General features: G+C 40.2%; 2 protein-coding genes across 2 annotated transcripts in view; one reads left to right on the top strand and one right to left on the bottom strand.

The window, feature by feature from the left end:
* LOC145345280 (uncharacterized) overlaps positions 1 to 12,364 on the top strand; it is a 38,727-nt gene extending 26,363 nt beyond the window's left edge. Inside the window, exon 7 of the mRNA XM_080193103.1 lies at positions 10,433 to 12,364. Within this exon, the coding sequence (XP_080049229.1) occupies positions 10,433 to 12,241 (1,809 nt within the window). The 3' untranslated portion in view covers positions 12,242 to 12,364. The remainder of the gene's footprint in view (positions 1 to 10,432) is intronic.
* The window catches only part of nt5dc1 (5'-nucleotidase domain containing 1), a 531,068-nt gene that overhangs the window by 439,359 nt on the left and 69,309 nt on the right, over positions 1 to 22,400 (bottom strand). The gene's annotated exons all lie outside the window — the stretch shown is intronic.

Here is a 22,400-nt window from a genome sequence, read left to right as displayed (position 1 = left end):
AACCACTTGGAAACCTCAGAACTGAATTATGATCATGAAGCTGTAGAATCATCATATAAAATCCACTGTCTGAAAGAAACGTCCTATCTTTGATCAATAAACTCATAACTGACGTAGTAAGCCTCTTAATTGTACTACAAGGAATAAGAATTGGGCCACTTAGCTGGGTAGGCATCAAAGCAGGCAGGATAAAAGCACACTTAGTCAGGGTTGACTGATTACAGGAGTTGGGATGCCTTATTGAAGTCGTACAAGACATTGTTACGGTCACACATGGAATACTGTGAGCAATTTTGGTCACCCTATTATAGAAATGATAATATTAAACTAGAAAACAGTGCAGAAAAGATTTACCAGGATGCTACCGGGACTTGATGGATTGAAGATTGAGAGAGAGGCTAAATAGAGTAGGACTTTTTTTTCTCTGGAGCGTAGGAGGCTGAGGGGTGACCTTATAGAGGTCTACAAAATAATGACGGGCATAGACAAGGTAAATAGTCAATATATTTTCCCAAAGGTAGGGGAGTCTAAAACTAAAGGGCCTAGGTTAAGGTGAGAGGGGAGAGATAGAAAAGTGTCCAGAGGGGCAATTTTTTCACACAGAGGGTGGTGAGTGTCTGGAACAAGCTGCCAGAGATAGTAGTAGAGGTGGATACAATTTTATCTTTTAAAAGACATTTAGGTAGTTACATGGGTATGATGGGTATAGAGGGATATGGGCCAAATGCAGGCAATTGGGATTAGCTTAGGGGGTTTAAAAAAAAGGGTGGCACGGACAAGTTGGGCTGTAGGGCCTGTTTCCATACTGTAAACCTCTATGACTTTCTACATAACTGGGTGAGAGTGATCCTGGGAATATTCAATATTGACACCCAATCAATGAAGTGTCATAACTACAGGTCAAACCGGGCAAGTAAACCTCCTATAATAAAAAACAGAACTGGCAGCAGCTGTGGAGAGAAACAGTTAACATTGAGTGTCCATTCTGAAGAAGACCTGTCAAATATCACGTATGGCAGTCCCTCTGCTGGTGAAATAGTACTCTTACCTGCGGAATACTATTTGGTGGAAGCATCGAGAGTAACAAGGGAGCAAAATGTACTCTGGTGGAGGAATTTGTCAGTCTCCAAAAGCAGCTCAGCAACACAGTGGCTAGCACTGTTGCCTCACAGCACCAGGGGTCTGGGTTCAATTCTGGCCTTGGGTCACTGTCTGTGTGGAGTTTGCAAGTTCTCCTGTGTCTGCATGGGTTTCCTCTGGATGCTCCTGTTTCCTCCTACACTCCAAAAGATGTACAGGTTAAGTTGACTGGCTGTGCTAAATCAACCCTTTGTGCCGGGGGATAACAGGATAAATACGTGGAGACACGGGGATAGAGCCTATGTGGGATTGTTGTCAGTGCAGGCTCGATGGGCCAAATGGCCTCCTTCTGCACTGTAGGGATTCTTTGAGTCATACCATCAGTGACCTAGCAAGCAAAATCCTTAAGGCTTGATGGTGAAAGAACCAACTGAAGAGAGCAAACTATTTGATCAATCTGTTGCAAAAGTGTCAGTGGTGATATAACTAATAGGAGTGACCACCGCACAGCATTGTGGAGACCAGGGGTGAAACTGTCCAGAATCTCTCCCAAAGTTCTGGGGCTTTACACAGAGAACACCATTCATGATGTTTTGTGAAACGACCACAGTGCTGTGTTAGATCAATTCATAATAGATGTAGTCACTCAAAGGAGGGCACCCTTGAGTAGTCAAAAATTTGCATTGCATTACAATCTATTAACCTGGCCTGGCAAATCCCTCATCCCTGCATCACCATGAATTCTGGTTATCTGGCAAATTTAGAAGAACACGTCAGCAGCTTTGCAGAAGCAGCTAAGAATAAAGTGTCAACTTGATAAAGCCACAACACTGAAGTAGCTACAAGTTAAACAGGTGCAATTTGGCAATCAAGATACCAAGAAGATACCATGTGGGCGGCATGGTAGCACAGCGGTTAGCACTGCTGCTTCACAGCTCCAGGGACCTGGGTTCGATTCCTGGTTTGGTTCATTGTGCAAACTCCACACAGACGTTCTCGTCATGTCTGCATGGGTTTCCTCCCACAGTCCAAAGGTGTGCGGGTTATGTTGATTGGCCATGCTAAAATTGTTCCTTAGTGTCCTGAGATGCGTAGCTTAGAGGGATTAGTGGGTAAATCTGTAGGCATATGGGGTAAGGCCTCAGTGGGATTGTGGTCGGTGCAGATTCGATGGGTCAAATGGCCTTTCTCTGCACTGTAGGGTTTCTACAATTCTGTGAGACGGTCAGCATTGATACTAGCCGCTCCTCATGGATGTGGACAATCTGCACACTTGCTCCCTTCATGTATTTAAGGAAAAGTATCACTGTCCTATGTGGTAGTTAATTGACAGCTTTCCTTATTTGACCTGAAACTACATGAGAACCTGAGTGAATCTTGGTGATTTCCGACTGTATACCAATGTGTTGCTAGAACAGAATATATCCAGGATTGATGATGATAATGGAGGAGGCCAAGTTGACTGGTAAAATATACTTCTGAGATCACAGCTTTCAGGTTACTGCTTGACTAATAAGTGCACTGTTCACCCAATTCCCACTAAACATTATTGGGCAGGATTAAAAGGTTTATGTTGTTTTATTTTTGCAGAACTTGTGGAATGATTTACAATAACCAGATTCACTTAATTCAGTTTCACTAAGTGCCATGGTATAATTTTTAATTCATTGCCAATGAATTATTCATTCTGCACCATAACCGCTGAACCATGGCTTCTGCACCCATTTTCTCAACTTCAATAAATATCAAACACTTCAACGGGGTCTCTTCTCAACTTTCCAAGACTATTATAGCTCATCACTTTATCCTCCACCACTGTTCCTTGTAACACTGAAGATTGTTCTTCTCTGCATTATACCTACAGCCTGCATTGGTCATTATGGCCATCCATTCTGGCAACTAGAACATGAAACCCTACTTTAGGTGAGGCATGATCAGGATACAAATTCTCATGAATTCTGGAGAATCAAATTCAAATAATTTGAAATTATAGTCTAAAATCACATTGTTTCATTTGCTGTCAGCTCAAAATTCAGATGCAGTGAAGGAACAACTTTTCAAAATTTATCTTGGTAAATTCTATCTTCTCCACGAAAAACACATCTTTCCTTTATACTTCATTCAATCATCACAGAATTTCTACAGTACAGGAGGCCATTTCGCCCATCAAATCCGCACCAACAACAATCCCACCCAAGCTCTACTCTGTAACTCCACATATCTGCCCTGCTAATCTCCCGTGACACTAAGGGACAATTTAACATGGCAATCTACCTAACATGCACATCTTTGGACTGTGGGAGGAAACCAGAACATCTGGAGGAAACCCACGCAGACACAGGGAGAATGTGCAAACTCCACATAGTCACCCAAGGCCGAAATTGAACCCGGGTCACTGGCGCTGCAAGATAGCTGTGCTTGCCACTGTGCCTTGTACTGGTCAAGACTGGACTGACTAATCACTGACCAGTGCAGAAGCAAACTCTGTTGATGTCTATGTGCAAAATATCTGTTCTAACTTTATTATCTGGCTGAAATTTTGCAACTGTGCTCATAACTTCCTTTTGCAAAACCATGATGCAGGCAAAAGAAGACATTCATTGAAAACAACATTAGCAATGTTATTAAAAACTCTTAATCTTTACCAAAATAGGTGATGAATCTAATGGCCATGATTTGGAAGACATTGTGGAAAACAATGACTCTGATTATTCCTCTTCCTCTTCCTCCTCTTCTTCAGGTGGGCCTTACAAAATTATTACATAGAGAATAGCACCATTTTAAAACACTATCAAGACTATATAAACCATGTCAATTTTTTTTTATTGCTCATGCATTAACTTGGAATGCAGGTCTGAGCATCCACTTCATTCCGGAAACTTGTCAAGATTTAGCTGGTCACTTGTGTGACAGAGTCAATGTTCAACAATTTCACAATTCATTGTGTTTTGAGCATAATGTTCAGCCAACCAGGAAGCATATTTTTACAACCATTGTTCCCAGGCCAAGAATGGAGACGTGGAAATAAAGTACAATTAATATTTAGAAGTAAAATAAATACAAAATGCTAAACTGAACAGTCTAATTAAAATTACAAAGCAGCAATAAGAAAAGCTGCAAACAATTTTGATTTTCTGGAGTTGAGAGGGTTGGCTTGTGAGGAGAGACTGAGTAGACTGGGACTATATATAGTCTGTGGAATTCAGAAAAATGAGGGGGGATCTGTTGAAAACATATACAATTATGAAGGAAATAGATAAGATGGAAGCAAGGAGACCCATCTCCAGCTCCTCAAAAACCGCGTTAAGGAACTGGAGCTGGATGAACTTCGGATCATTCGGAAGGCAGAGGTGATCATAGATAAAAGCTTCAGGGATTTGGATACTCCGAGAAATGAAAATAGATCGGTGACAGTGAGAGGGGCTGGGAGGAAGCAGCCAGTGCGGGGACCCCCTGTGGCTGTTCCCCTCAGCAACAAGTATACCATGTTGGATACTGTTGAGGGGGACGACCAACCAGTGGTAAGCCAGAGTGACCAGATCTCCAGCACTGAGTCCATCCTTGTGCCTCAGAAGGGGAGGGAGGAGAGCAGGAGAGCAATAGTAATTGGTGATGCGATGGTTAGAGGAACAGATGGGAGGTTCTGCGGCAGCAAAAGAGACTCACGGATGGTATGTTGCCTACCGGATGCAAGAGTCCATGATGTCTCGGACCGTGTTCTCAAGATCCTTAAGGGGGAGGGAAATCAGTTGCAGCGCACATCAATACCAACAACGTAAGTAGGATATGGGGTTTAAAACAGGAATTTAGGGAGCTAGGGTGGAAGCTGAGAGCCAGGACAAAGCATGTTGTCATCTCTGGTTTGTTGCTGGTGCCATGTGCTAGTGAGTTGAGGAACAGGGAGACAGTGCAGATCAACATGTGGCTGCAGGGATGGTGTAGGAGAGAGGGTTCATTTGCTTGGATAATTGAGCACATTCTGGGCAAGATGGGACCTGTACAATCAGGACGGTTTGCACCTGAACCAGAGAGGCACTAATATCCTGGGAGGGAAATTTGCTTCGGCTCTTCGGGGGCGGTTTAAACTAATTTGTCGGGGGATGGGACAATGATATGTAGTCCAAAAGCCAATGCTGAGGGTCATAAGGTACTGAGGAAGATATCAAGGTTGCAGGTGTACACAGACAGACAGGATGGTGGGTTAAAGTGTATCTACTTCAATGCAAGGAGCATCAGGAATAAGGTAGGTGAACTTGGAGCGTGGATTGGTACTTAGGACTATGTTGTGGCCATTACAGAGATATGGTTAGAACAGGGACAGGAATGCTTGTTGGCAGTTCCGGGATATAGATGTTTCAGTAAGAGTAGGGAAGGCAGAAAAAGAGGTGGAGTAGCAGCATTGTTAATCAAGGATAGTTTAACGGCTGCTGAAAGGCATCGAGGCCGATCTGCCCACTGAGGTAATATGGGCTGAAGTTAGAAATAGGAAAGGATCAGACACATTGTTAGGAGTTTTCTATAAGGCCCCAAATAGTAACAGAGATGTGGAGGAGGAAATAGCAAAGCAGATTATGGATAGGTGTGGAGGTCACAGGGTAGTTATCATAGGTGACTTTAACTTTTCAAATATTGATTGGAACTTTTATAGGTCAAATAGTTTGGATGGAACACTTTTTGTACAGTGTGTGCAGGGGGGCTTCCTGACACAATATGTGGATAAGCCGACAAGAGGTGGGGCCACGTTGGACTTGGCACTGGGTAATGAACTGAGCCAAGTGTTAGATTCGTTTGTGGGAGAGCACTTTGGAAATAGTGAAAACAATTCGGTGTCCTTCATTATTGCAATGGAGAGGGGATAGGGTCACACGACAGGGCAAGGTTTATAACAGGGGCAGGGGTAATTATGATGCTGTTAGGCAAGAATTAGGGAGCATAAGATGGGAACAGAAACTGTCAGGTATGGACACAAATGAAAAGTGGAGCTTGTTCAAGGAACAAATACTGCACGTCCTTGATAGCTATGTCCCTGGCAGACAGGGAGGAAATGGCCGAGTGAGGGGACCATGGTTCACAAAGGAGGTTGAATGTTAAGAGGAAAAAGGAAGCGTATGCAAGGATGAAAAAACAAGCCATGTCCCTGGCAGACAGGGAGGAAATGGCCGAGTGAGGGGACCATGGTTCACAAAGGAGGTTGAATGTTAAGAGGAAAAAGGAAGCGTATGTAAGAATGAAAAAACAAGCTATGTCCCTGGCAGACAGGGAGGAAATGGCTGAGTGAGGGGACCATGGTTCACAAAGGAGGTTGAATGTCCTGTTAGGAGGAAAAAGGAAGTGTATTAAGGATGAAAAAACAAGGTTCAGTTGGGTCGCTTGAGGGTTACAAAGTAGCCGGGAATGAGTTAAAAAAAGGGCTTAGGAGAGCTAGGAGGGGGCATGAGAAGTCCTTGGCGGGTCAGATCAAGGAAAACCCCAAGGCTTTTTACTCTTATGTGAGAAATAAAAGAATGACCAGGCTGAGAGTAGGGTCAGTCAAGGAAAGTAGTGGGAACTTGTGCATGGAGTCAGAAGAGATAGGTGAGGCGTTGAATGAATACTTTTCTTCAGTGTTCACTAAGGAGAGGGGCCATGTTTTTGAAGATGAGCGCGTGATACACGCTGATAGGAAGGAGGAGGTAGATGTTCTGAGGGAAGATATATTAGCAATTTTGAAAAACCTGAGGGTCAGTAAGTCCCCTGGGCCAGATAGGATACATCCTAGGATACTTTGGGAGGCAAGGGACAAGATTGCGAAGCCTTTAGCTTTGATCTTTGGGTCCTCACTGTCCACGGGGATAGCGCCAGAGGACTGGAGGGTGGCGAATGTTGTTCCTCTCTTCAAGAAAGGAAATAGGAATGACCTTGGTAATTATAGGCCAGTTAGTCTTACTTCGGTGGTCGGTAAGTTAATGGAAAGGGTCCTGAGAGATAGGACTTCTGACCATTTGGAAAAATGCAGTTTAATCCGGGATAGACAGCATGGTTTCAAGAGAGGTAAGTACTGCCTCACAAAATGTGTCTAAATCCTTTGAGGAAGTAACTAAACGTAAAGACAAAAGTCGAGCAGTTGATGTCATATACATGGATATTAGTAAGGCGTCTGATAAGGTTCCCCATGGTAGGCTCATGAAGGTGATAAGGAGGTGTGGAATAGAAGGAAATTTGGCCAATTGGGTAAGTAACTGGCTGCATCATAGAAGACAAATGGTGGTGGTGGAGGGAAAATTTTCAGACTGGAGGCCAGTTATCAGCAGTGTACCACAGGGGTCAATGCTGGGTCCTCTGCTATTTGTCATTTTTATCAATGTCTTGGAAGAGGGGGCTGAAGGATGGGTTAGTAAATTTGCTGATGACACCAAGATTGGTGGAGTAGTGGATGAGGTGGAGGGCTCTTGCAGGCTGCAAAGAGACATTGATAGGATACAGAGCTAGGCTGAAAAGTGGCAGATGGAGTTTAACCCTGATAAGTGCAAGGTGATTCATTCTGGTAGGGCAAACTTGAATACGGATTACAGGGTCAACAGCAGGGTTCTGAAGAATGTGGAGGAACAGAGAGATCTTGGGGTTCATATCCACAGGTCTCTGAAGGTTGCCACTCAAGTAGATAGAACCATGAAGAAGGGTTATAGTGTGTCAGCGTTTATTAACGGGGGTTTGAGTTTAAGAGCCGTGGGGTTATGCTGCAACTATACCAGACACTGGTGAGACCACATTTGGAATACTGTGCGCAGTTCTGGTTACCTCACTATAAGAAGGATGTGGAAGCATTGGAGAGAGTGCAGCGGAGATTTACCAGGCTGCTGCCTGGTTTGGAGGGTAGGTCTTATGAGGAAAGGGTGAGGGAGCTGGGGCTTTTCTCTTTAGAGCGAAGGAGGATGAGACGTGACTTAAGAGGTTTATAAGATGATGAGGGAGATAGATAGAGTGGACATGCAGAGACTATTTCCTCAGGTGGATGCAGCTGTTACTAGGGGGCATAACTATAAGGTTATAGGAGGGATGTCTGAGGTATATAGGGAGATATAGGAGGGATGTCTGAGGTATATTCTTCACTCAGAGTGGTTGGGGTGTGGAATGCTATGATAGTGGAGTCGGTCACTTTAGGAACTTTCAAGCAGTTATTGGATAGGCACATGGAGCACACCAGAATGATAGGGAGTGGGATAGCTTGATCTTGGGTTTGGACATTGCTCAGCACAACATTAGAGCTGAACAGCCTGTACTGTGCTGTACTGTTCTATGTTTCTATGAGACTGTTTCTACTGGCAGGTAAAACTAGAACTAGGGTGGGGCAAAGCCTCAAATTAAGGGGGGCCAGATTTAGGACTGAGTTAATGAGGAACTCCTTCACCCAAAGGGTTGTGATTCTGTGGAATCCTGCCCAGTGAAGCAGTTGAGGCTACCTCATTAAATGCTTCTGAGGCAAAGATACATAGATTTTGAACAGTAAAGGAATCGAGGGTTATGGTGAGTGGGCGAGTAAGTGGAGCCAAGTCCCCGAGAAGGTCAGCCATGATGTTATTGAATGGCGGAGCAGGCTCGAGGGGCCAGATGGCCTACTCTTGCTCCTAGTTCTTATGTTCTGAAAGACAATGAAAGACAATGCAATCTTGTTTGTCAAACATTTTACTTGTAATGTGCTGGAAAATACATGGGTTTAAATATTTATCACAGGAAAACTATTAAGAGAAAAGAGGCTGAAGTATTGTGACCCGTGGAGTGTGACATTTCTCCCCCGAAGGGAAGATGTAGAAGAAAGTGGGTAGAAAGAGGGTAGAGGAAATAAATATCAATGAAGTGATCAGAGTGGTATTATCTGTGATTGAGACAATGAGAGTTCGGTATCTAAACTACCTATCTAATAGGCTTCTGATTGAGAACACCTAGTTTCATTTCACTTGGATCCCTTCGTGGAAATTTTGACAATTTTCAAACAATGGAGTAACCCACTGTGCAATAATCACCACAATCCCTTCCCTAACCTCAATCCTGTTCTGAAAAATGATGGGACTGAAAACCCATGTCACTTTTGCCAAACTCCAGCCACAAAAAAACGACATGAACAGAACATAAATATATTGCATCACAACTTTAAATTGGGCGAGCGTAGATTTCAAACAACTAGCCTAGGAATGACAAGACTGGGGATTATTAAAGCCAGAAGATTCACTGCTCTAAGCCACTGAAAGGCCAGCAGGTTCAACAGCGGATATGCTAGATAGATGTGTGTCCTGCTTGGGATCCACGCCTACACCACAGCCTAGACGATCCTTGAAAGATACTAAAAAGATTAGCTTTTTTTCTTTATATTTGTTTCCTTTCTGGGGATTCAGGCAGACCACCTCTCCCACACCACCCATAATTCCTTTATCTACACTCATCACAATAAGTGGACAATTTTCTTGCCAGTAAAGGCAAAAGGCCAAAATGCACCCTGATAATGTGCCGGTGGGGAAACCATCCGAGCATTTAAGGTTTCCACCAGGGTGACTGGCAGAAGGTTTCAATTATTTCTTTCCCAAAATTTGATTTGCTTTAATAAAGCCAGTTGCGAGAACCTGACTTCTAATATTATTAAATCAATAGATCCTCCCTGCACTTCTGTACTGATCAAACTTTTGTTGAATTTGCAATTTTGGACAAATGATATGCTGGATCCCAAACAGCCATCTTGATCACGTACATGCTGCAAATGAGAGATAACAATACGTATATATTACAAAAATATATCTTCCGTTGATAGATCAAACACAAAGATAAATATAGCTGGTTTTATTTTGTGGTGTATCATCATGTCTGTATGGAAGTATTGATCTTAATAATGCAAAGATTCATGTACATTTAAATAAGTCAATCAGAGGTGATTTTAGGACTCAGTATTGTAAACACTCAATGCTGTACTGTTTTTAAACTTATACATTCTTCAACATCTGTTGAAGAATATCTTGGTAAAGCCGCACATTTCCTATTCATATGAAAGCCTTTTCTATTTAAGCAGATTTTTTTTACTGCTACTTCAACAAATGATAAAGCAGCGTTCATCCAAAAGGTCAACTTAACATCTTATTATTCACTGTCTGACACTTGCAGTCATACTTAACTACCGTAAATTATACATCTGTGGTAAAAATATGGAGAAACATATTTTCTAGTAAAATGGTTTCTGTTCCCAAGGTACTTTATGTGTTACAAATGAGTAAGTACAAAATTAAAACATTCTCGTTTGCATACAACATAACAGCGCAGACTAACTGCTTCCTCTCATGATAATCTGAATAACCTTTATTTCTTTTTAACAGAAGAACAATATGGACAGCCAGGACCGCCAGGTCCACCTGGACCACATGGTCCACCAGGATACCCAGGAAAGCCAGGCTTTGGGCTGCCAGGACATCCTGGGAAGCCTGGACCACCAGGACCACAAGGATTATCAGCTATTGGAAAACCAGGCCGTCCGGGAGAACCAGGAAAGTCAGGTGTACCAGGAGCTCCTGGACGAAAAGGCGATAAAGGAGCTCAAGGGATACAAGGACCAAGAGGCCCTCCAGGACCCAGTGGACCACCTGGACCAGCTGGGTTATCTGTTATTGGCAAACCAGGGGCTAAAGGGTCACCAGGTCCTCCAGGAACACTTGGATTTCCTGGAAGAAAAGGAGACCCAGGATACCCAGGTCTACCTGGGCCAAAAGGAGACAGAGGAGTTGGAAGTCCAGGGCGCCCTGGTGATAAAGGTGCTCCCGGACCACGTGGTCCACAAGGACCACCTGGTGCAGAAGGTAAAGGACACAAAGGAGAACCTGGTCACAAAGGTGAACCAGGGCACAAAGGAGAAAAGGGATCACCAGGGGCACCTGGCCATCCAGGTAAACAAGGCCCAACTGGTCCACCAGGACCTCCTGGAAAAGAAGGAATTGGAAAACCAGGAATGCAGGGGCCACGAGGAGTTCCTGGTATGAAAGGCCACCCCGGTCTGCAAGGTTTGCCAGGTGCACCAGGATTGCCAAGTATTGGAAAGCCAGGTCCACCAGGGCAAAAAGGACACCCAGGTTCTCCTGGCTTGAATGGAAAGCCTGGCGATAAAGGAGAGAAAGGGTCACCTGGAGAACCTGGACATCGTGGCAATGCAGGACCACCTGGGCCACCTGGACCAAGAGGCATAAAAGGTCCTCCAGGGAATGTCGGTGCACCAGGAGCAAAAGGTCATCCGGGATTAGTGGGTCCACATGGACCTACAGGCCCTAAAGGTGAGCCTGGATCAAAAGGTGAGCAAGGGAAGCCAGGGTCTTCAGGAAAGGCAGGTGAACAGGGTGAAAAAGGAGAGCCAGGTCCAGCTGGCAAAAAAGGTGATAAAGGGCCTATTGGGCCACGTGGAAAACCAGGTAGTCCAGGTCCTGCAGGTCCTCAAGGGCCACAAGGTTATCCAGGCGAACCTGGAAAGAAAGGGCTTCCTGGAGTGCCTGGTTCAGTTGGTTCAACTGGGTCTCCAGGTTCTCCAGGACACCCAGGAGTTAAAGGAGATCCTGGTGTTCCAGGTCCACCAGGTTCTCCAGGTAAATTTGATGGAAGTATTGTTAAGGGGCCAAGTGGTCCACCTGGACCCAAAGGAGCACGTGGTCCACCAGGTGCTCCTGGAGCCCCTGGCCCCGCAGGCCCACCAGGAGAAATGATGATAACAAAAGGAAAGTACGCAGGCTATAATGGTTACATCGATTCAGGTGATGTGGTGAGTCCTGTTCCAGCATTTACAGCCATTCTTTCTCAGCCATATCCGACAAAAGGGAAACCAATAGTGTTTGACAAAATACTGACCAATTCAAATAACAACTATGATCCATCAAAAGGAATTTTTACATGTGAAATATCTGGCATCTACCAATTCTTTTATCATATACATGTCAAGGAAGCAAATGTTTGGGTTGCATTATATAAAAATGATGAACCTGTAATGTATACATATGATGAATATACGCCACAATATGTTGATCATGCCTCAGGAACTGCTATCTTACATTTGGATGAAAATGACAAAGTTTATGTCCAACTACCTGCGGAAAAATCCAATGGCATATATTCTTCCGAATATATGTATTCATCATTTTCTGGATTGTTAATAACACCGTCATGATGTATATCAACTTTAAAAAATGGAACTGAAAGTTTAAATCTGACTAAGTCAGTTAAGATCATAAGGAAATTTATGAAAAATAACATAAATATCCAACAAATGTCAATGTTACAAATCACTGCAGTATTTTGTGCCTTCCAGGAAAGTGAACATTACTACATTGATCAAAGTAGCACATTTGTTGACCACAAGATTTTAAAATCTGTGTGCATACAGGTCCAACAACTAAAAAACTGAACTTTTCACAAATCATATCAGAAATTATGTGCATTCTTGACAATTGGTCACTTTAAATTTTTGACTTACGAACATTTTATGAAAACACTGGTCATTTTATAATGCTATTCTGCTTGACTACACGGTCTCAGGATATTCACCTTGCTTTTGCAAACAATACATGTCAATGTGAAAAGTATGTTTCCATCTGCATGAAATGCCAGTTTGGGCTGCATTTACATTCCAATTGCAGCATTGGTGAAAAGCAGTTTTGAAGTCATAGTGCAAATCTGCAAGTCTCACATCAACATTGCTCCAAAAGTAGGGAAACCTAAGATTCATGTTGCAGTTTTAGAGTTGGTATGAAGCAAAACTGTTTTGCGCAAATGCTAGTTACAGTGTAACTACAGCCTCAAGTGTAGACTTAAATTGTTATTCTTTTCGAACTAAAAACATCCATTATTTTTAATATAATACCTGAAGTTTTCGAACCTTAGGGATTAGAATATGTTGTATGATTTCCATATTTTAGTTAACACCACTATTCCTTCAAGAACAATCAATAAATATTAATATAATGATTCCATTGTTCTGTTTATAACTTGCCTTTTCTTGAAAAGCAAAATAAACATTCAAATGCAAACTTTGATTTTTCATAATGACTACACTTGAAATGAAAACATTTATTAAAATTTCAGATGATATTAATGAAGAATTAGAAAAGTCGTGTGTAAATAAATTATGCCGTATGTAACTTTGTTTATATCCGACTATCCTTGTCTGCCGAAGTGTATGTAACTTAATAATACTGAGCATATTTATATTTGATTTTATAATAATATGAACCTGTTAGATATCATAACACAATGTTGAATTGCTATAATACATTTTGGCGAAATGGTCACTTGGTATAACAAAACTCTACAAAATCCCGAGCAAGATACTGATCTCACGGAACAGATTACCTTTCATCAGTTTGTTCTTGACACCAGTCAGAAATGACCAGCTGGTCTACACACAGCTCAAGAGATGCTTTCATTTAAATCTGCAACATTTTTTCTAAGTACATATTGGCATAACTGTTGCAGCAGTTTTGTGTCTGCTGTGTTACTTCATTTAGAAGTTAAACCATGTAGGGTTCAGCTGTCCATTGAAGATTTGTACAACAATCCACTGAACTAATTAACACTTTAGTTTGATAAAATGTTTTGATAATTTATAAATACAGTCCTTGTTTTCCTTAATGTAGATAACATGTTATAACCTAATTGAAAATAATTATTCTTTGAGATAGGTGTGTGATCAGCAGTTTCAAGTTCTCTTCTGATTAACGTTTTGCCCTGTTATCCTCTAGGTTCTGAATTTCCCATTTACAAGAGTGCACAAAGTGTCCTGCATCATCACATGTAGGCATAAAATCCTTCAGTATGCCATCGAGTAAAATTACCTTTGTGCATATGAAATCCCCTTATATATCTGTCTGCAACAGTCTCATTTTAAGCCATCTTTGTCTGAAATAAGCAATGAGACTTAAAGCAACAAGTATTCCAAACAAGCAGCAAAATTATTATACTGAAAGTCAGGAAAGTTAAAATGACTGAACACTAAAAGAGTTCCATGTCAAGTCAATAAGAGAAAGCATATGGAATTGGCCAGGGGGAGCAGCGCAAAACAAAAATGAAATCTACATCAGGCACAATTCCTTCATTATTTGCTCAACCTTTACATACAAATCAAGTATAACAAAATTCCAACACAGATATTGTTATTAGGATCATGAGACCCTACACCTCCAGGTCAGCCATAGATACATTGCCACCAAGTTGTGAAGTCCAGCAAATGTGCTTGGAGAAATAGTGTTACACATTAGCTCTTTACACATGATTGAGAAAAGATACTTCTCATTATGGTTATGGAGTGAGTCAAATGCACGTGCCATCAAGGAACAACATAAGATTCACAGTAGTTTCTCGTTTATTAAATATTGTTCAGTAGTTTACTTTAAGCAAACCCTTTCCCCCCCCCACCAGAGAAACCACCACCCCTTTTCTGTGAAATTCAACCAAATGATACCTCTATCAATAAAGATCGTAGCTAAAATTGTTGCCAGTTTGAGAAAAGTGGTACTGAAAAAATTGTGCTATCCAAAATATGAGAGACTGCAACCAACATGTGAAATGCACAGTTGTTTTTGCAATCTGAACGCTTGTAAGGCAAAAGCTCACAAATTAAAGTTTTTACATTCAGATAACTTGAGTAACAAAACAAGTGGAATAATTTAAAAGCACAGTAAAAATTAGTGGAACATCATACACAAAGAAATGACAGTAATGTTAGCAGTATCAGAAATGTGTTCTTGATGGGCTTATCTACCAGTATCACACACTTTCCCACCAACTCAGAACTTGTTACCCAACTCAATAATCACGTTGGTGCAATTTTATAACTTATCAAAGACCATCTTGCATACTGTTTTTCCAATGCATAATCTTCACAATCAATGATTCCATAGTCATCGCAGAATGTTTGGAGACCATGGTAACATTCAAGGTATTTGAAGGAAAAGTTGAACAACAAGATATATGAATACAAAGTGGGAACATGGGACTGGGCTACTGCTCATGTGGACAAAAAAACATCAACATGAACTGTTTGAGCTAAAAGATGTTTCCATCTTGAAATTTCTATGAAAATCAATGTAAATCAAGAAGAATTTTATGTTTCATCAGACGAAAAGTAAAACAATGAAAAATGCATTACAACAAAAAAAGCCTATTGAACGATGCCTGCCTTCCATAGTACAGACATAGTTATCATATGTATTATTCAAATGAATAGCTGGAAAAAATCCAATATTCAGTCATTTTAAACATGGCTCACAAAGGAAGGTTAAGTGGGGATATCAATTAGGCAGATTTAATTTTGTGAATTCCTGAGGGTACAATTATGCCCTTATATTAATTCCGAATTAATTCTGGTTACTATAATCATGAACCTTCTGGCAATATTTGTTATGTCTACGGCCTTTCAGAGCAGATTAACCTTTTTTGAGTACCAAGGTCTTTTGAAACGTATATGATCATTAAGTGCTAAAAATATTTCTTCTTGCATAATGAGCTTTGTTACAAGATGTACCTCTTTCAAGGCAGAGCAGAAAAATCTCTCTCAGGTGTAGGAGTTGAGGAATATTGCATTCTGTTGACAAGATTTCCACAGTTATCTCGCACAGAAATTTTGGACCATTCAATATTAAAATATCTTGCAAGAAAATAAAAATGTGGCTGGGACATGTTACACTTTTCTCATCTTAATATCAATCAAACCAACTTGCCCGTTTTGATGCATGCAGAGCCACATGCCTTGTAATCCTATAAATTCAACCGATATGTCATCACAGATTATCAGTACTCATTGTTAAGTGAATGTTCAGTAGCCTGGCAAAGATGGCATAATGTCAAAATCTGAAAACCTTTCCAATGGAGGCAAGCCTCATTTCCTTCCCTCCCTAACACCTGCTCTCACCTCACCACTCCATCCCCACGCACTACAGTCGATCGATCCCAATTATTTTATTTGTGCCATGGATGAAGAGTCAACCACATATTTGGGAATGGAGTCATGTGTAGGCCAAATAAAACAGGATGCTTAAAGGTCCATAAGCAAAGATGACTCATTTATTTGTGTGGCATATTAATAGTTTACAACAATAAATGGAAGAGACATGTTTACTTATTCCTAATCTCTCAGACAGATACAGAACATGATCCCTTTTGTCAGTGATCTTTGCATATTTAAAGTTTCAACTGGTTTTCCATGGTTAACCCTTGCTTTCTTATTTCATAGGTTGTTTTACTGAAAAATGGATTATATTATCAGGTCTGTGGGTTGCCTCCACTGCATCATTCTGGAGAAATCAGGTTATTCTTTAGATTATATCTCTAACCTTCTGCTTATCTGCTTTACCAAACTAAATTAATCAATATTTGCTTTGAGGATTTGATAAAATTTTGACAGAATTCTTAGGATGATATTAAAACAGAAGGTACTGGAAATTCACAGCTTCTCAAATAATGCCAATGAAGAGAAAATATAAGTTTGAATAGTTTGTAAGTGCCATCAATCTGTCCTAACTTTTCTCTTCATAAATCCTGACTGACCAGCTGTGCATTTTCATCATTTTCTATTTTCATTTCATAGTCACTATTCACAGTTTTCTATTTTACTGTCAGCATTACATCCTCTGCACTTGCATAATGACATCAATTTTGCACTGTTAGCAGATGCTTATATCAATCACTTATATGTGACAAGATTTACTTCATTCCCATAGCAGGGATTTCTCTATAGCCCTTATCTTTCTTAACACGTTATTTTCTGTACGTGAGTGGCTCAGCTGGTAGCAGTTCTGCCTCTGATTCAGAAGAGTTTGAGTTCAAGTCTTACTTTGGGACTTGAACGTGATAAAAAGAGCACTCATGAAGCTCAACGCAGGTTCTGAGTCAGCCTGTAAAATCATTCCATTATTTCACACCGTTCTCCTAGGAAGAAGCATGTGAAATAATGAACACTTTGTGATGCCAACTTCACCATCACTGTCTGCTTATTCCCCCACCACCTCTATGCGTGCAAGAGATTTTAACTGTCTCTTCATGTTCAAATCTCAGTTACTGGATAACATCAGTCTTGGCCCTTGAATATCGGTTTCTCTACTACATGATTCGAAAGACCTCAGGCCATCAAGCACGAGAAAGAATATCACCTGTCTAGTTCGTATTTTAGCTTGCTTGGAGAAAATCTATCCATGGATGAAATGCTGCTTTTTGCTGCCTAATTGCACATAAAGAATTCTGAGAGTTTGATTGTGGTTGAAAATGAGGAAAACCAGGCTTTTCTAAGAAAAAGCCATGGGCACATTCCTCTAATACCACTCAAATATTTTTCCTTACTTGGTAGATTATTCCAAACATGTCTTCCAAACTACTCTTTCAGTAAAGATATTTTTCCTTATACTGACTCTAGATTTGCCTTTCAACCATATTTCATTTTTGTCCTTAAACATTAATTTAACTGAGTAATAACTTAGGTTTGGCTGATCAGTACAGGTTGAGTATCATTTATTTATAACCTGAAAACCGAACACATTCAAATACTGTACCTTTTTTTGAATCTCATCAATCTTTATCATGGAAGATCTAGTTGTTTTGTCCTGTTATTTTCCCAGCTGGTGTTACTCTTGGAGAAGTTAGGCCCCAGGATGAAACCTGGTTTGATAGATCCTAAGTTTTATTTTTTGTTTCAAGATGTGGATGAACAGTCACAAGACTGGTAATTAACTTATAACAAAAGAATAAAACATGTATTTAACATGATACTCCTTCCTTCCTCCTATAATATACTCCTTCATCTCAAATATAGCTTTGTAAGGATAACACAAGTTACAAAACATCTTATGCTCTAATGTGTGCAGTAAGCACAAACTGTATACCAATAGGTGAAATGAGGTCAGACACATCACACCCTAAACCAAGTGACTGATATCTCCCAAGACAACCTCTGTGATTTCAGATCAAGTCTCCTAAATGTTTATCACACTGTGAGCCAACTGTCTCACTGGAACTCTGGCATTCACACAAAGGGTTTCCAAACTCTTCTCTTGAAGAACACGCTTCATATCTTCTCTCCAAACAACACTTTCTCTCAGATGTCTTAACCCAAGGGATCCACATCCAGGATTTCAACCTTTCCTTTTGGTATTCCTCTGACTTTTCCAGCCATTTATTTACCTTGGACTATAGCTAGCCTAGGTTACACAACAAAAGTTTATATGAGGAATCCAAAAATCAAAATTCCACTTTCAGGAAAAAGGATACTTGACCTGCGTCATTTATTATTTTATACACTTTGCTTTGGTCCACCTTCAAACGTCTTTTAGTTTTCTCACAGCTCATTCTTTTGCTCTGAAAAAAATCATCAACTGAAAGTCAATTTGACCAGTTTTGCTACTCTTTTCTCTATCCTTTCTAAACAAGTGCCGATTTTTCTGACCTCTATCTCATTTTCCCTAGTTTATCAGGTTCTGATTTTAGTACAGCCCTGGATTTTCTGCGGCACAGCTGCAGGGAGCAAAATGTGTCTGGAGTTAGGCAAGATCCATTATTACAACCACACAAATAAGGCAGGAGGGACTTTCTTCCTCCTATTCTATTTTCTGGGAAAAATCCTTATCTGACCTTTCCTCAAACACTCACTGGCCAATAATTACTTGAGGATCCTGGGGGCAAAGCAAATATTTAAGTCTCTGTGTTGAGGAATTTCTGCTCCAGATGTCCAGAACTAATCAGTAGCCAGAAAACCAACTTCACCTGCACCTGACATTACAATACTTTTAAATGTTCTCAGATCTTTTTCCAGTGGCATTCTCCTTCTCCCTCTGTAGAATCTTCTTAGATGGTCAATAACAATATTCAAAAACATCCTACCAAATTTTTGGAAACTGATTATTTGGAAAGGGCTTTCATCTTTCCACTTCAGGAAAAAAAAACTTTGTGACTGCATTCTTTAATATTCCTCCAGAAGAGAGAGCAGCCATTTCTCAATCACGAGTTAAAGATAAAGCAAAGATGAATAGGTTGGATTTTTTCTCTTCTCCTCTTTAAAGGTCCTGATTCTTGCTGGGATATGGCTCCATAGATCTTCAGTACCTGGCCCATGAGATCAGTCATTGCTAAACCTAATTAATTGAAACTGCTTTTCATTGTCCCACCATTGGTGTCTAAGTTTTCAGTATTTAGATCTTAAGTGTTGAGATTACCTCCTTTAACATCTGTGAGACTCATTCAACTTTTAAGATATTTGAAGCACCTAATTTTGGACAAGCTTTCAGTTACCTTTCTTAATATCTTACTTTGTGGCTTTTTTGTTTAATAATGTTCCTGAAAAGCACCTGGTCATATATTGTCTTAAATATGCTATATAATTGCAATTTGCTGATATGGCGCTCAGTATAGGCAGAATCACAGTTAGAATCAATGATAGTAATCCAGCCACCACTGCAGATAGTTTTATCATTCTTACCCTATGGACTCAGAAAACAATTGCTATGCTCCAGCTACAGCTTTGGTTGCAATCCTGCAATCCATCCTAGGGTGCAAGTAAAACCTGGCATTTTCTCATTTGCACACTTCAGCACAGTTTTTCTCTTTAAACTCTGATAGGTTAAAGAGAAAGACTATCAGGTTGGCTTGCTTTACTTTTCTCTCCTTTATCTGTTTTGTTATTTGCACTTTACCAAACTTAAGACCCACATTCCTGGGTGCGTCATACTCAGAGCTAACATCCTTTTTTGGGTGACAACACTGTAATGTCCATCCTTTGCGGATGTTGAGAAGGTGACGATGGAAATCTCTATGAATCTCAGCTGTCATTAAAAGATCACTGAGGGTCAAACACATTTTGCAGCATTAGTGATATGCAGTACAGATTGGCTGGGACATTAATGAACTAGACTACATTTATGATGCTAGTTTTTCCTGTAACTAGTTTATAAGTTACCAGATATATATTTAATTTAATTTCATATACGCCATGATGAGGTGTGAACTAATCACTTGCATCCAAATCCAATTACACAAAACATACGCTACATACAATGGGCTGACTTCTCTTACGTCAATGCAGTATCTACTAGTTCAGTCCAGCGGGTCTTCTCTGAGTTGTCTTGACTGATTCAGCTCTCTGATTGATTTTCTAGGTTCATGATGGTGGTTTTGTTGTTGTTCTGGTGGCTGTGAATATGATTTTTGCTTTTGGATTGGCCTTCACATGATGCTGCTTTCATGAACGATTAATATACTGGCATGAAGGGGTACACGATACGGTTGTATACTACTTGTTGAGTACTTTATGCTGTAAGTTATAATTAAAAAAGTTAAAAATAGACATGCTGTTTCTGCATTCTGTTAAACTCAATGTGGTCAATGAAATAGCATCAAAATAACCGGGCACAATGATCTAAAAAGATTTTATCTTCTCCAGGCATTAAGAAAAATGAACACTATTCAATATATTTTTCTATTTAGTTTTGAGGCAAATTCAAGATTAGAAATTTGATGGAGGAAGAAGCAGAATTTTAATCATACAGAATAACATTTGGGTTTCCAGCAATTGTGCAAACCACATTCCTTGTTGGCTCAGTATACAATGACCAGTCAAAGGGAACAGGAGAGCAAAACATGGGTGCGATGGACAAAATTATCTTGGACAATGTAAGGTAAGCAAAGGAGAAGATGTGGAAGGAATATTACAAATTCCTTTAACTCAGTTCAGTTGGCTGGATGGCTGGTTAGTGAGTATTCATGAAGGTCTTGCCTTCTCTCAACCTTACCCCTCATCTGAGGTATGGTGATCCTCAGATTGAATCATCACCAACCAGTTCTCTCCCTCAAAGGGGAGAATAGCCTATGGTCATCTGGGACTATGGCAACTTTACTTTTACTTTACAGGTCCGTTATCGTGGAAAAGAAGCTTGGGGATTATCTGGGAGCTTGGAGAGAAGAATGGCATGTGGGCAGCAGCCAAGATGGTCTTGATCTTGGTCATGAAGAAACTGACAATCTCTCATGAAATATTTCTGGAAGCCATTTAAAATTACTCTGTGAATGCAATTATCTTTACGGATTAATATGCAACAAATAACTGAAGAATGTTTAATAGGTATTATCTATTGGGGAAGGAGGAAGCTGTCTGCAGGGATAATCTTATGATCCCACTCTCACAGCAAGAAGCTACATTTACAGGACATATAAGTCAGTCTATCAGTGGTACAATATTGTAACTGCACTTACGCACTGCAGTTCCCTGTTTGGAACAAGGCATTGTGGAATATCGTTTAATGCTTCATAAATCAAAGCATTATTTGGCATATAATAGTGTTTATTGAAATATTTCAAATATAGCTCCCCAGAAATTTCACAAACCATATACTTGGTCTAGAATTTGTTGGTTAAATCTGTAAAGAAAAATACTAAATTATCAGAACCAAGTATATGGTTTGTGGAATTTCTCTTCCCCAACTTATGAAACCTTACTAACTTGGGGCTAAATTTTTTTTGCATAATGTCAAAAGAAGTTATTTTACTGGGCTACCTCTTGTCTGTAACAATTTAGGAAAAAAAACAATATTTAACTTGAAGGAAAGAACATGATAAATTATTATTTAAAGAGAAAATGTGTGTAGGGCAATGGGAAAAGATAGGGTCAAGGCGGCATATGCACTGCTCATGTAGAGAGCTGGCACAGATACAATGGGCCAAATGACCTCCTCCTGTGCTTCTATTAAGATCTCCAATATATCCTCAATGCATACAAAGTGCTTGTTTACAAAACAATCATATTGCCATCCTTTTGTTGGAAGATAACAAAAAGGTCAGAAACAACAAAACAAAATCAGGTGCTTGTTTCCAAAGCAGCATTGGGAAAAAAAGAGCTTCAAGCAAGAGGATAATAGACAGAATAACTTTTCATTACTACAATGCAATAATGCTATGGTACAATTCAAAATAAATGAAACTGTCATCTAGAGTACAGGACAGCAATAATTCAACACATGCTTGGCATTACCCATAACAAGTCAAACGTTCCTTTGTGGTTCTGACTATCATATCGCAGCTTCAATGCACTCCTAGACATCAAAAACATTGTACAAAGCCTTCAGTACTCTTAGTTGTATTCTCAAACTTTTTTTGAAAAAGAAATATTTCCTTTTGGACTCAAATCTTCAATTGATTTATTATTGTCACATGTACTAGCATACAGTTGTTTCTTGTGCATTCTACAGATAGAGTATACCATTTGTAGACAAGGAAACGAGCGAATGCAGAATATAGTGTTACAATCATAGCTAGGGCGTAGAGAAAGATCAACTTAATGCAAGGTAAGTCCATTC

This window comes from Carcharhinus amblyrhynchos, chromosome 7, assembly GCF_965287045.1.
Source record: "Carcharhinus amblyrhynchos chromosome 7, sCarAmb.v2.hapA, whole genome shotgun sequence".
NCBI classification, from domain to species: Eukaryota; Metazoa; Chordata; class Chondrichthyes; order Carcharhiniformes; family Carcharhinidae; genus Carcharhinus; species Carcharhinus amblyrhynchos.
This window is presented reverse-complemented; position numbering and strand designations above follow the sequence as displayed.